The sequence below is a fragment of the Scleropages formosus genome, chromosome 17 (genome assembly GCF_900964775.1).
Source record: "Scleropages formosus chromosome 17, fSclFor1.1, whole genome shotgun sequence".
Lineage (NCBI taxonomy): Eukaryota > Metazoa > Chordata > Actinopteri > Osteoglossiformes > Osteoglossidae > Scleropages > Scleropages formosus.
The window spans coordinates 5983837-5998146 of record NC_041822.1 but is presented as its reverse complement, the minus strand read 5'-3'; the positions used below and the strand labels follow the sequence as shown (position 1 = coordinate 5998146).

The window sequence follows — 14310 nt, the reverse complement described above, 5'->3', positions numbered from 1 at the left end:
CTTTCATCTGCCAGCCGCCGCGACGGTGCCTGCTCTGCCACCGCTTTGTGCAGCACCACTCCTGCCGCCCGCAAGTCATCTGGAGGGGGTGGGGGGGCGAGGGGTGCACGAAGCGTTAGGCGGTGGCTGGGGGGGTAGAGCCCCGCGCTCTGCAGACGCGCATCCGCCTCGCCGTGACATCCGAGCTGGTGACAGGTGACAAAATCAAAAGGTCATGTCACTTTTAACTGGGAAACATTACAGCTGCGCTGATTTCCCCCGTGCCTCCCCGCGCCGTCTCGCTCCGAGCCGAGGTTTAAAGCGGGAGCGCCTGGATCGTCCCCGCTTCATCCCTGCGAACTCTGTGCCCGTTTTGCTAATGATGCTGCCACAGCGCTTGCCTGAGCACTGGCTGTTTGTGTTTTCTCATCGTGTCAGCAGGAACGGGGCCGTCCCATGGGTGTGGGCTGCTGCAGATTACTGTAAGTGGCAGTTTAGTCTGTGCAGCCAATTGCTCCCTTCTTTTTATCCTGCTGTGAATCCGTGACACTCGGGCACCAGGACAAAACAGGCCGCAATAACATCTATCCCACAATGCCCCGTACAGCCGGTACAGCCTAACGACAGCAAGGCTGCGAAAGGCAGAGTTCTGTAGTGCGTGATGATGCCGCTGAAAACTTTTACGTCAGAGCCTGCTTCAAGAGGCCGCTGACACCCAGGGCTCCTAGAGCTTAAGTGCGCTGGTAGTATCCATCTGTCCATTATCCGTTACTGCTTGACCAGTGCAGGTGCGGGTCCTGGTGGTCCAGAGCCTATGCCAGAAGCATAGGGCGTGAGGAATGGTACTCTCCGAATGGGAAGCCAGCCCGCCATGGTGCTGTTACACACACACACACACACACACACACAGAGGCAGCGTAGCAGCAACGCTGATTTAATGGTACGTGGACTGTAGGCCCATTCGTCCGTCCGGTTACCGAATGTGGTAATTAATAGAATAGGTTGTCAGTTCCTTTCAAGGATGTGCACGTAATAAAGACTGAAATTCTCTTCAGGGGAATCACACGTACTCATATTTACGCACACAAAGACACACACCTTTTCACTGTTTCGGGGCCTCGTTTGAAATCCGTGACCTGTTTGATCAGTGTGAAAGGTGTGCCACGCTGGAGGGACCCCTGTGCCCACCGGTTGCCCTGGATACCCTCCCCGCTGAGCAAATTCAACAGTTTGGATCGGCGCCAGCGCACCCTCCCCGTTCACCCCCCCGTCAGCGAGCTCTGACAGTTCGTGAAGGGCCATATCACTCAGATGTGCACCACAGAAAACCCTTATCGGGCAGCCAACCTCTTCTCTCCAGGGTTTTGATCCACACACGGCATACAGAGCAGGGCAGCCTGGAGCAGCTGGAGAGGTTAAAATGTTTCAGGTTTCAAAGGCGGACGGGAAAAAAGGGAGAGTATATCTTCATGTTCAGTGGGATGTCTGCATCGACATCTATTCCCCAAGTGCCTGTCATTCCGAAGGTTAGGAGCGAGAGCAAAGGTACTGGATTTCTGTGCACTCATCACAAAGAGGAGGGGAAAAACTGCACAAACTACAGTGTGAAGTCAGAGAGTTGGGACGAGCTGCTGCAGAACTTTCCTGTGTGAAGTTTTGTCAGGAAGGTAGCGCTTTCATTCAGCCGGAGTGTGCCGGCGGTCTTAGCCGAGCCCTTCGTTACAGTTAATTTAGCGTTTCGCCGAACGAACTACGTTTCCTACTGCGCTACTTTCCCAGCCACTGCCTTATGGTCCGGCGTCACCGATTCCGCCACTGCCGACGCTTTTTCCTCTTAATGCTTTTGAGTTTCGGCGCGACGATGAGTTTAAGTGATCCGAGTCGATTCGGTATTCGCCAGCTCGACGCTCACGTTCCTACGCGGACATGAGCGTGACGCTGGAAGAGATCGCTGGTGACAAGCTGCAGGGCAGGGACATTAGCTTCTGTCGAAGTCTTTATCTGTTCTTTCTGTGTGCTTATTCTACACATATATGTAAGAAACGCTGCATCTGTCGTTCTTTGTCTTTCTGCCGTTTTTGTTCGTTTCTCTTCTCTGGTGACACACGGCGAGTGACAATGGAGAAGGAGGCCGTAAATCCGTGACACGACTGGCTCTTGTCGTCGCCGGCTCCCGTCTCGTGTCCCCTCCGTGGACCGAAATCCGCCGGCAGAGCCGAACTGTTCTTAATTTGGGATAATTATCCGGGCTGTGCCGTGGCGTTCCAGAAAGAAGCCTTAGAGTAAAGCAGAGCCGAACGACTCCGCGGTGCTGGTGGAGGCGTACACTATTACCGCAATGCCAGCGCTGTTTGTTCAGAGCGCACAATGCGCCTGCCCTGAACCCTCTTTTGTTCTGAAAAATCTCTATTTACATAAGAAGCTTAAGTCACAGATACTTAAAAAAAGCAAAACAAAAGAACCCATTCCATTGTTCGATAAGTAAAGACTTTCTGATTTCTCAAACTTCTGTAGCCAAAAAAAAAAAACAGAAGAAGGAGAGAGAAAAGCAATAAATACGCACTCTGTCAGCCAGAGGTTTATGATACTTGACTCGTGTGCGGTTTGTTTGTGTAAATGGTGTTCACATGACCTTCTCGCTTTGATGTGTGAATGACAGCGGGGGCCACAGGAAAAATGATCTTTGCTGTACACTCTCCGAGCAACACAAACAGACATGAGATACCGGCCCCTCCGTCTCCCCGCTCATCCTCCCAGTTCTCCCAGGGGCCACAGTCGCTGAATGGAGTGTTTTCAATTGACCGAGAAAAACTCTTTATGCTTTTGCCAACAAATTGCTTGCCTGCAACAACTAAATTTAATAGCCGTCCCCTGGAATTATGTTTTGATCTCAGCAAATGGAGTGATGAGAGATTGTAATAACCGAAACCCCAAACCTGGCAGCACCTCAATGAGATCAATCAAAGGAGTGAAATCCCAAATGATTATTTCAACTTATTTTTGATTGCATAATTAATGAGAAAATAAGTACTGATATGTAGACGAGTGCTTTGACACGTTATTGTAAATTTACTCTTTGCGCTGCTCTTCTATTTATAAAGGAAAGTTCCATATTTGTGAGTCATGTTGGATTTGTAGACATTTGGAGAATGTGCTGATTTTTTTTCGTCCATATGCTTGGTTATGTGATCTCTTCTGAGTTTGTACATGTGTTGCACATAAAAAGATGCAAACGAGAGGGGACCAGTCGGCCCATATAGCTTGTCGGGTCGTCTAATAGCCCTTTGACTCTGATATCTTGTCCAGCTGTCTTGTGAAGGAGCCCAGAGACTTGGCCTCAACTCTAGTGCTGGCAGATGTGTTTTAGATGCCCAATACTCGTTGAAAAAAAATTTTTTTTTCAATTCAATTTTAACCAAACCCAAGGTTATTTCCAATCTATGCCGCCTTCTCCGTTGTTAGACAGACATTCTACAGATGGCGTTTACAATAAATAATGTCCGTATCTTTCAGGACCTTCAATATTTGTACCACATCAAATGTCTTTCAGCAAGTATCTATGACTTCTCTGAGCTTTCGGGAAACCGATACAGTTAAGCAGAACCTCTGCTTAAAAAAACTGTTTTGTAAAGTTGTTAAGCTGGAAAGCGAAGAGTGAAATTGAATTGTTGCATGAAAATAGTTCTTTTCGTGCAACGTGATTTCTGATTTTAACAGCTTTTCAGCGAAATGGCAGTATGGCGGCGCTCTTACTTGTGTACGTAAAATAATGTTGGGCAGTAGACCTGAAAGCAGAGCAGCAGTCAGTCTGGGGAAGGCATTGTTTCCTCAAAAGGAAGGCACAGTCCTGGTATTTAGTGGAGATGTTTTTCTCAGCTTAAGCTGGAGTGGTGCAGCTGGCAGCGTACCATGACGTCTCAGCCATGTTTGCTGTGAAGTGGGGGTTAACAGGCACAAAGGGGGTCTACTGCAGTGCCTTTTGTTCCATCAGTTTTGGATCATTGGAGCACATAGTTGGCATATTACATAACTTCCCGCAAGTCCGAATGAATCCGTAATGAAGATATGGATGGTCAAGCCCAAGCAATGGGACACATTGAGAGGGGTGGGGGGTAGGTTGTGAAGTAGCAGGAGAGGGGGTAATTAAGAGTGTTTCTGAGAGATGCTGAGACAGCAGTCATTAGTAGTGGAGCGAGATACAAAATGAATTTGTTTTCTGTCAATCATCACGTTCACTTACCGCACTTTTTCTCTCTTTTCCCTCATTTTCTCAATGGTTTCGGTGCCATCAGCAAGCACTGGAGGACATCCTGCAAGGCGAGGATGAGGAGTGTGACAAAGATGACAAGGTAATTATTGCCACCATCAGGAGCACATCTTTTTATAGATGAAACTACTTCTAAGAATAAGACTAGAGTGTAAATAACACAGTTATAGCTATTTTTACAGCCTCCCTTGCTTCGCTTCGCTTCGTTTCGCTGCTTTGCTGAACGTTGACCAGATCCTTTTTCGTAACTTCATATTTCTTCAGAAGGACTGTGGCACGTTGGTGCTGTTTGAAAGACTAGTTTCCACAACACAGGCAGCAACCTTATGCTGATTTGTTTTTTTTTTTTTTTTTAATTAATTAGCTTCTTCATTACTGTAAAGTAAAAAGTATTCAAGTACATAGGTAGGTAGGTGGCAAAAAGTTTGAAGGAAGCATAGAGAAAAGGTGACAGACGGACTCCTCCAGGAGAAGGGAAAAAAGAGAGAGGGAAAGAAAACGCAGCCATGTTCACAGCAGAAGCAGGTCAGCTCGTCCAGAGTTCCAGTCTCTAGCGGACGCCGCTAATGATCTCATGTGCGGTAGAGAGCAGTGCATGTTGGGAAGTTCGGCAGGGAGGTGAGAGCCTGGGGGGGTTCGGGATACTCAGAGCTAGAGCGTAGGCCTGCAGCCCAGCGTTCCTTGGCAGTAAACCTTACTGGTATGAATGGGACCCTCCCGCATTTATGTAAGGCCACAAAGAAAAACGAAATAATCTGCCTTTGGGGGGAGACACACGTTGAGAACACGACTCTCCTGGCACTGGAAAAAGCAATCTTTCCTAAACTGTTATTTCAACACTGAGGAATTATTTTATAGCCCTCTCAGTGTCAGCCAGTACACTTACCTCCGTTTTTCTGAGTTCGCGGGGTTAAGAAAGCAGACGCTGCGCACAGCAGTTGTCATATTCGAGCATTCTCCATGCTACGACGCAATAGCCCTGCAAGATGTAGGGAAGCCCTGCGTCGCCAGCAGGTATGAATGCGGCTGGAAATTGGGAACTTCGCCGTCGTCCCTGCATTCCTCCCTCTTTGCCCGCTCAAAATGGACCGTTGAAAAGATGCAGATTGACGTAAATGCAATTTAACGTTCGCATTCAACCAAGGCACCCGGGGCCAGCTTGGAATCCCCTGCTCTGAGATGCGCTCTGAAGATTATTATTCCACATTGGACGAACCCATTATTGTCGCACATTGGAGCGAAGCGCTGCACATGGGTACAGGAAGACAACAAAGACTACAATTTCCAGACTCCGGCCTCATACATTTCCTTCATACCGTTCAAGTATTTGATGTTCCATTCAAGCTATTTGGATGTTGAAAAGTGGTGTGGTTTTTTTTTTTTTTTTTTTTTTATTAAATTTTTCCAACTCTTTTCCACCACCCTTTTCCGTCTCTTCATCGTTCTTCTCCCCCTTCTTTTCTTTGACACTTTTTTTTTTTTTTCTTTTTTCATGGTTAAGTGTACAACAAATGAAGTTCTGAGGCCGGACAAATTTGTCTTTTCCATCCACTTGCAGTTTGCGAAGTGACCCGCTGCTCTCATTACCTCTCCTGTTTGTTCAGATTGTAAAATATTAAGGTCAGGTCAGAGGAGACCTTTTATGGGATGAAAGTTTTTTTGGGGGAAGGAAAAAGAAAAAAGAAAAAAGGATTAATAAATGTGCCCAGGCCTCATTTTAATTGAACCTGAGGCATATGTTGCAAGTATGCGCAATGTGTCCCAGATGTTTAACCTTGGCTGGTGCACCGCTCCTCCCAGCACGCCACAAGGCAGCTATTAGCTGGATAACCTTTGGTCCTTGGGCTAAACGTGGTATTACACGGCGAAGGAGCGAAGCACCTGTTTCCCATTCGACGAGGACCCCTCGCAGGCTTGGCCCAGGCCTCGGCATGCGTTTTCACTTAGCGGATTGTTGAGCTGATGTTGAAAAAGTGTCTTTTTCTAGAGCCAACGTCAATACTGAGTCACTCTGTCAGCGAAAGTCCGAGCCAAGGCTAATTGGCGTGGACAGGCAAGCTGTTAAACCCAAACAGGTACCCACATGTGGCAGGATTTGGACCTGTACTGTTTTCCCTCCCTCCCTCCTCCCTCCCGGTAGTTCGTGCCTTTAAGTGGTATGCCCTTCTTTATTTGCACCTAATTATTAATTTGTATTCTTAGATTTATTCGCGGAGAGTCAGGTCTTGACACCAGCGCACAGGCCGGATCCGATTCGTTCCAACCAGTTTGGTAATCTTGATTTCTCCCCTTTAAAGCTCGAATTATAAATGACCATCTGGGGGCTTTTTTGGGAGAGAATCGTTCGTATGTTGCACTTTATGAATAAGCGGTTATTGAATATGAGCAGTGTAATGTTATCCTACAGTAGCAGAGATGCGTGCGAACTAAACTCGATGTGATCGGCGCAGGCCTTTAAGATGTTATGTAAACCGTGGAATTTCGGTGCCTTGAAAATTGCTAAGAAGACAGCGCAGCTCTAAACACACCTTGTCATGTTACTAAAGACAAAAGTGAATGCAGTGTAGATTCTAATGAGATTATTTCCATTTTTAATTAACTGAATTGCATTCCACTTCTCCGAAGCTGTTTGAAGTGGCTGCTAAAGACATCAGGTAGAGGCAGAGTGCCTGTTATGAAGCCTTCCCACCCAGCGCCTGCCAGGCAGCCGAAGCCCGACGCTTCGCGCAGCGGTGTTGCGGTAGTAGCGAGGCAGCGGCGTTGTGCGCGATCAGACACGCCAAGTCCGTCTCCTGAGATCACGCAGTCTCAGCCTCCGAAAAACACCTGTTCCGTGCCAGAGCGGATACGCACGAAGTTTAGGCCGCACGCAGCGCCACGCGTTAACCGCAGCGAGGAAACCGCGACGAGCGCGTCGTTAGCGGAAAAGACGGTCCCCCCGGGCAAGGTGTTGTCAGTCATGTTTAGGGTTTGGCGATGTGATGGCAACTCCACCGGCAGCAGTCGTGCAGCGTCGCTCCCAGGCGGGACTCTCTCTGTTCAGTGGGCCTTATGACATCTGTATGAGAGGGAGAGGAGGAACAGCCTCATCACACCTGTACGATTAAAGCAAGATCGAAACCATCCCTAGAACTCAGTCGTGGGAAGACCTGCCGCGCTGCCAACAGACTCAGGACTTCCAGATGCTCCGCTGTTTAATGACTTTTCCACCACCTATTATGAAGACAGGCGGATGCTGCCTTCCTGTGCCAAGCTTCAGAAAATCCCCATCATGTGAAGATACTCCTTCCGCTTGACATGTGCCACACCTTCGGCCTTGTGTTCTCACAGTCGTTCACCTCTCTAATTTCCACAAATGGCTTAAAATGTCCTATCTGTGAAATCTCTTGGGGTATAAACCATTATTAGAATATTATCGCTGAAAATTTCTCAGTGCTGCGGGTGGGAATGCGGATCACGTAATAGACTCCGGGAAACCGATCGACTAAAATCAGCTGAAAATAACACGGAATGCTGAAACGAGCATGTTGTCATATTAAAAGCTCTTGGCTTGCTGAAGACAAGCAGGTAATGTAAATTGCAACCAGTTAGGAAGGGAAACACAGAGAATGGTTTAAGGGGTTTGGGGAACAATGGAGAACAGCAGCATCAGAAGTCCCAGCATGCAACTGGCAGCACTTTTAAAGTAGGCGAGAAATGACTCCCATGAAGAGCTGTACTCAATAGCGTAGTAAAACCAAACAAACCGAAACAACGTGACAGTGATGAGAATTGTACAATTTGTGCTTTAGTCTTAAAGGTATATTTACAATATATCTTTAAAAGAAAGAAGAAAAACTAAGGCACGTGTTTATTTAAACCTGCCCTTGGAGATGTGCCTGTTCTCGCCATAAACCGGGTTAAGTTCAGGTCCGCTGGCCTTGGGATTTGACTTTTCACCGCAAGAGGCTAACCAGCCCGTGACTCTTCCAAGCATTGTCCATGTGCATCGTGATTGAGTCCGTCGCTGTCTGTGGGTGCGGTGACCAGGCCTGCGGTCATCGGAGGAGTGCGAACCGCGGGTCGTCGTAAATATTGCAGATGAGTGCACGGTAGGAGGGCGAGAAGACTCTCGTGGCTCCAGGCAGTCCTGCAGCGATACCGTTTCTCATACCTGGTACATTATGATTTGTACTGTTTCAGTGGTCTTGGCGGGCAGCAAGCGTGTGAAATAGTGAATGTGTGGATTATCTATGTCCGTTCTAAAATCTGTAAATACCGCAGTATAAATGGCCCGCTATGACTCATTCACCGTCGAGAGGAAAATGCTCCGCCGAAATGGATCGCTTGCTTCAGCGCCGCAGTGTGTTAAGCGTGCTTTTCGCTGTAGGGCAGGGAAATGCGCGCTTTGGCGGCGGCGCCGCCGCTTCCACGCGCTCCTCGCCGCGGTGCACCGTGCGGGCTAACAAGCGCGCGTGCTGCTTGTTTCGAGCGGACACGTCAGCGTCGAGGGGCGGGCCTCGCCTTGTGTCGCGCGGAGCTCGGCAAGGTGCGTGCGCTTCCGAACCGTTTGTCACCGGCGTGTTCAGACGAGTACCTTGAGATGCCATCTCCAAAGAAACAGCTAATCTTATTCCCATTAACATTTAGAACCACTAATCGCAAATCTAATAGGAGAACAGAGCAGCTGAGGCGGGCTGATAGCCAATCCCTCCATCCCCCTGCTTATCTTTTGGCCCGCCAGGTACCGCCGGTCTGCAGTTTTGCTGCCGGGGGGGGGCGGCAGGTCCGCAGGACTGGTCAGGCGCCCCGTCTCAGCGACCCCTGGGCGCGGCTGCTCTTCCGTCTGCCCGGCCGGCTTTCCCTTCTCCCGTCGAGCAGCTGTGCAGGGGAGGCGCCTCACCTTTCGGCACCGTGAAGCTCTGAATCGGAGCCGATTCCTGCGCCGTTTCCGCGTGAGGGAAAGTAGCGTTACAGTAGGGCTTATCTGTAAATAACACATGGAGAAATCAACTTTCCGGAGTGACAGATTTCCCCCGATTGCACCAACAGCTGTGTTGTAGTATGTAATTGGACTAAAGAGTGCGTTGGGATTTATTTTAATGCTTTAAAAAGTGTGACTGAAAACCTGTTCTCGGGCTATTGAGCTTGTGATTCGCCACGCATGTCCTTAGGTAACAAGATTTTTTTTAAGTGCTGAGGAGAATGAAGAAAGTTTGCCCCTTCAAGTTCTTTTCTTCTTCTTGCCTCTGAAGGATAAAAAGCTTCACGCTGTAAAAGATGCTTAGGAGGCGCTCATAGGAACTGCATTTTAATCACGCATTGTCTCTGTGTCAAAATTGAGATGCATTGTTTGCCCTTAAAAAGAAATCCAATGTTTCCCCTCACATACTGACTTGTCTCTTGCTTTTGTTTTAACCCTTCCTGTGTCTCCCTGCTTGAAAAACCATGTCAATTTATTCTGGTCCACAAGGTCCCAGGTTCTGTCCCTTCAGATGACAGCCATATCCTTGAGGATATGTTGGCTTCCTGGCACTTTAAGTGGATACACGTGATGGTGGTAAGTGTGGCTGGTGTCCCCCGTGTCGATCTCGCCCGTCGTGTGTCTGCAGCCGCTCTCTGTAGCGCTCCGTGTCACGGTCTCCGCAGCCCTCGCTGCCCGGCCTGGTTCCGCTTTCTCGGTAATCTCGCTCCTCCTGGAGGAAAGGAGCGCGCGGATTCTGGAGCAGCCTGTGGTCCACTGGGCCGTCCGGTGTGTCCTCGTAGGAGGATGGCTGCGGTTTTCCTCTGGGCAGACGCTGACATGCAGGAGACAGGATGTCACCGATGTCTAGCCGTCTTCGGAGGCCTGCTCTTCATTAGCTTCCTGCTGAGATCCCTTGCTGTTGGGTGCCATCTGTCCAGAACAATGGGCCTTTCTCTTTGTTTTCTGTTCCTGCGGTCGATCTCAGATTCCCAATCAGAAACCCAAAGTCCCGTCTCGGGAAGCTCCTGTTTATTCCAGCGCAAGTTCAACGTGCTGCGTTTAGTCTGAAAAGCGCATAGGGTTCAACGGAGGCCAGAGCAGCTGGACCGATGCACCGTTTTGCCGAGCGATCGCTAGAGATGCCGCAGATCTGTCACAAACGCCGACCTTGTGGAAATTTCCTCGGACAGCAGTGGAGCGCGATGCGCCTTGAGTCGGACTCGTGCGGAGACGGCGCCCATTGTTTCGGAGAGCAGGAGCCGCGCGCGTGCGATGTTGATGTATATTTCATGTTGTTTGTTTTTCAGGGAGCTTTTTTTTCACCTGATTCCTTTTTCATAAGGTCTCAAATATTCAGATGATAATTTCCAAGCTTTTTGTTTCATTTTTAAAATAATACTGCATGATGAATGCGCAGTGTCAGGGGACCTTTGAACTCGCGCTGAAAACTAACACACGTTGCCCTTTGAACGTGAAATGCGGCTGGCTGAATTAGGGCAAATAAAATTCAAATCTTACAAGAGGTGTTACATTTTGTAATAATTTCCTGCAAAATGCAACACTGCTATTCTCGTATAATGGCCGATGTGTGCAGTTCAGGGCTGGGAAATTTCCGCATTCCTTTTGGTTAGATGTGGCACAGCGAGGATATCCTCATTTCACACAGAAGCTTCGCAGATACTCAGGTCTGACTTTATTATTTCTTACTTTTTTAGCTTGACACACATAGAAGAAAGCAGAAGTTCCGCTGGCTTTTTATTCCGGTGCCTTTTTTTGGGCAAAAAAGCACGTTCGGGAATCCAGGGCAGCAGAGGACTGGAGTAATTGTGCTCTATTCATCAGGGTGTCCGTCCAGGAAGCCGCAGAGGACAGAGCTGGGACGGCCAGGGGGAGCGCCGGACGTTGACCTAGGCGGCCGTTGCGGAGTCCGAGCTATGGTCCTAAAGCAGACCTCTAGGACCGAAGGGCTTCTCCTGGGAAAGCGCAGGCCACTCCAGAAAGCAGGCGCGTCCTCTCTTAGGGCTCAGCCGCGGATGTCCGGGAAGCGTCCCCCTTCTTCGCGCACATTGGCTCCAGTTTGACATTGGTGCCGCGAAAGGCTCCCCTCTCCCCCCGCTGAACTCGAGTCGGCCGCGTGCTTTAATACGGCCCTTTGTGACGGGGAAAATGGCTTGATTAGAGGTGGACGTGCGGAGCGTGGCTGTGCAGAGCTAAACAGGTATTTGCGTGATTATGAAAGGAAGGGAAAGGGGGGAAAGAGATGTATTCCCCATATTCACCCAAGGATTACTTCTGAAATAAATAATTTATTAAAAGCCGGCTTCAAAACAAAACATCTGCTGCTTTCATGTAGCGCTGGCAAGGTGCCAGGCGTACAATGATATCTATAGTGGGTCTGAAGTTATTGTGCTCTAACAGAAAAGTTCTTTTCTGCGAAGATCAGAAGCTTTTCATAAAGTCTCTTAATGTGGGAGAGGGACATCTCTTACTTGAAGGTAGGGCTGTGTCACGGAATATATTAACGTTGTTATTTATTTCATTTAATCCAAAGGGACGTACAGTTTTACGCACCATTTACTCAGGCGGTTACGGTGAAATACCTTGTTCAGCGGTTCGAACCTGCAGCCTTTTGGATGCAAGCTCAGTCCATTAGCCACCGAACGCTTTCCTGTCCGTTCGCCGGTCAGGCTCGGAGTGGTTCCCACAATACCGTACCAGGGGTGTATCCTGCAGCGTAGTAACTCAGTTGTCTGATGTTGTGGGTCGGGGTACTTTGTGCAACGCTGAAAACACACACCCCCCCCACCCTCCCTCCCCATTTCCTACGCGACCCTATTTCTTTGCTCTTTGTACGCTCTCTCGTTTATTTATTTTTTGCATTTAGTGTTACTGCGGTAATTCCAGCCGTGTCTCGTGCGCCCCCTACCTGTGCCCCTGCGTGCGGCGCGTGTGGTCCTGCGGAGCTCGTTTGTACCATCTGTCGTGTTTGGTACCTGCGTTGCACTTTTATGTTTGTCAGCGATGCGCGGGAGCTGCCAGAGCGCAGTCAATTATTTCCGAAGGAAACCTGAATAAACGGCGCCGCTTAAGTGACGGGCTGACTGCAGAGGGGCTCACCGTGGGATTGTGGGATACGGGATACGCGGGAGCGCGAGGCTGGGGGGCCGGGGGACGGGGATCATTGCTGATCAATAGGACCCCGTTCCTCACCTTACCGTCGAGGGGTTTGATCCGATGCACGTCTTTGTGGTCCCACACCTCGTGCCTCAGTGGCAGCCCTCTGCCTCGAGTGTGACGTGCGAGCGAAAGGGTTCTGCGCTACTTAAACAATGGCGCGTGTAATTGTTGCCCTACTTTTCTTCACACGCTCTCCGGCACACCTGCTTCCGCTGGAGTTGTTAAACAACTTTTTTTTTTTTTTTTTTTTTTAAGTCTAATGGAAGGATGAGTAAGCAGAGTTATTTAAATATGTTTCAATATTAACCGTTTGCTCGCGGTCGGCACGACGCCGCACATCTGAGCACCTTTGTACGGCGAATTTGTCGCGCTTCAGAAAACATGATAAATTCAACTTGATCTCAGCAGTAAAAAGTTTAAGTGAATCCTGCAAGTTATTGAATCAAACTTTCTTTTTTACGGCGAGTGTCTCTAATCACTATGTTGACGGCAGTCCTCCATGTCAGGAACACAGGTGTGTTTGATGTTGTTCCACTTTAGAGGCGGCGGAGATGTCAGTATGACCTGCCAAGGTGAGCGGAGCATCAGGCTCGCGTGTATCTTTCATACGCACGCTGCTTCCACGCTCACACATCTCCCTCCTCGTTCGCCTCGGTCTCTCTCTCGGGGGGACCCCCCGCGGACTTACCCGTACAGGCTCGCGCGCCAGAGGCCTCCTCAGTTCTGTGCGGAAGCATTCCCCCCATTCGCAGACGCGCGTAAACACGCTCGTGCGGACGCATTCTTCGGAAACGCGACGGATTCCTGGTCCCGCTCTTCAAAGAGCCGTAAAAAGTGCCGCGAGTTAATTGACACCAGAAAGTTTCTTCCCTTTGCGCGGCGGCGCTCTTAATTGGACAGGTGGCTTCCATGGCCGCACGTGTCCCGCGATCCACGTGACCCGAGTCGTCGAGTCCTTCTTCGGTAGCTCTAGCGCGCGTCACCTCAAATTTTGACTGCGGTGCCCTTTTATGTGACGATCAGCGAGTCATCCTGGCGGCGATGTACTTTTTCAACAACGCGGTAAAGTGCCGTTGTTCACACTGCTCAGACCTTTTTGACAGTAACGGTGTGTATGGTGTGGCGTAGCAGGTCGTGTAGCGCTTAGAGAAGCTTCCTTTGAACTTGAACGATGCGGGTTTGAATCCCACCTACTACAATACCCTTGAGCGTGGTACTTACCTCGAATGACCGCTTTCTCAATCCCAGCTGTACGAAGGGGTAAATCGTTGTTTGGTTGCTTTGGAGAGAAACATCAGCGAAATGAATAAAGGTGAATTTATTGCTGTGGATTGGAGGCGGTGTTGCACCGACAGGGCCGCTGCACTCCGCGCCTCTCGCGCCCCCACTTGAGCGGGCTGTATTGCTCTCCAAAGGTAGCCAGAGACCGTTTTAATATTTTTAAAATATGTTTGCGTTTTAGACCCACTGATTAAAGTAGCAGAGGTGTGAGGCTTCAACAACGTAAAAACCATAATGAACCTGCTCATTGGAGTTACGAGACCACGAGCCAGGGCCTAGACACCACAAGGGTCACCTATAAAGGTCCCAGCTCCTACATCTGAGCCACAAGCAGATGGAGCAACTTTCTGTCAGGGAATTTAATGAGAGTGCAAATTGCTGCTTTGCAGTCAGACTGATGTTTTTAATTTTTTGCATTCTTCTAGTGGTCTTCTCGACGGTCTTTGGCAGAAAATTGGATCTGAAATCATGTTTATTGCTGCGGAGCTTTCTCGGTGATGTGTGTAATGGCACACGCATCGGCGATGTGTTGCAGAAGATGGCGCGGGACAAAGTGCGGGAATGAGGCCTGTCCGACTTGAAGGAACTCTAGCCGGTCAGATGGTGGCAGTCAGATCAGTTGGACGCTGACCTAGCCAGACGTCCAGAAGACTTTCTGAGG

The 14310-nt window shown here is 49.3% G+C and overlaps 1 protein-coding gene across 3 annotated transcripts in view; it reads left to right on the top strand.

Moving 5' to 3' along the window:
* The window catches only part of LOC108938619 (multiple C2 and transmembrane domain-containing protein 1-like), a 118805-nt gene that overhangs the window by 90607 nt on the left and 13888 nt on the right, over positions 1–14310 (top strand). For 2 of the 3 annotated variants that reach the window (XM_029259469.1, XM_029259468.1), the window contains one exon: positions 4272–4328. In XM_029259469.1, coding sequence (XP_029115302.1) covers positions 4272–4328 — 57 coding nt within the window. Of the gene's footprint in view, positions 1–4271; positions 4329–9698; positions 9786–14310 lie in introns of all 3 variants that reach the window. The other variant, XM_029259467.1, reaches the window with a different exon arrangement.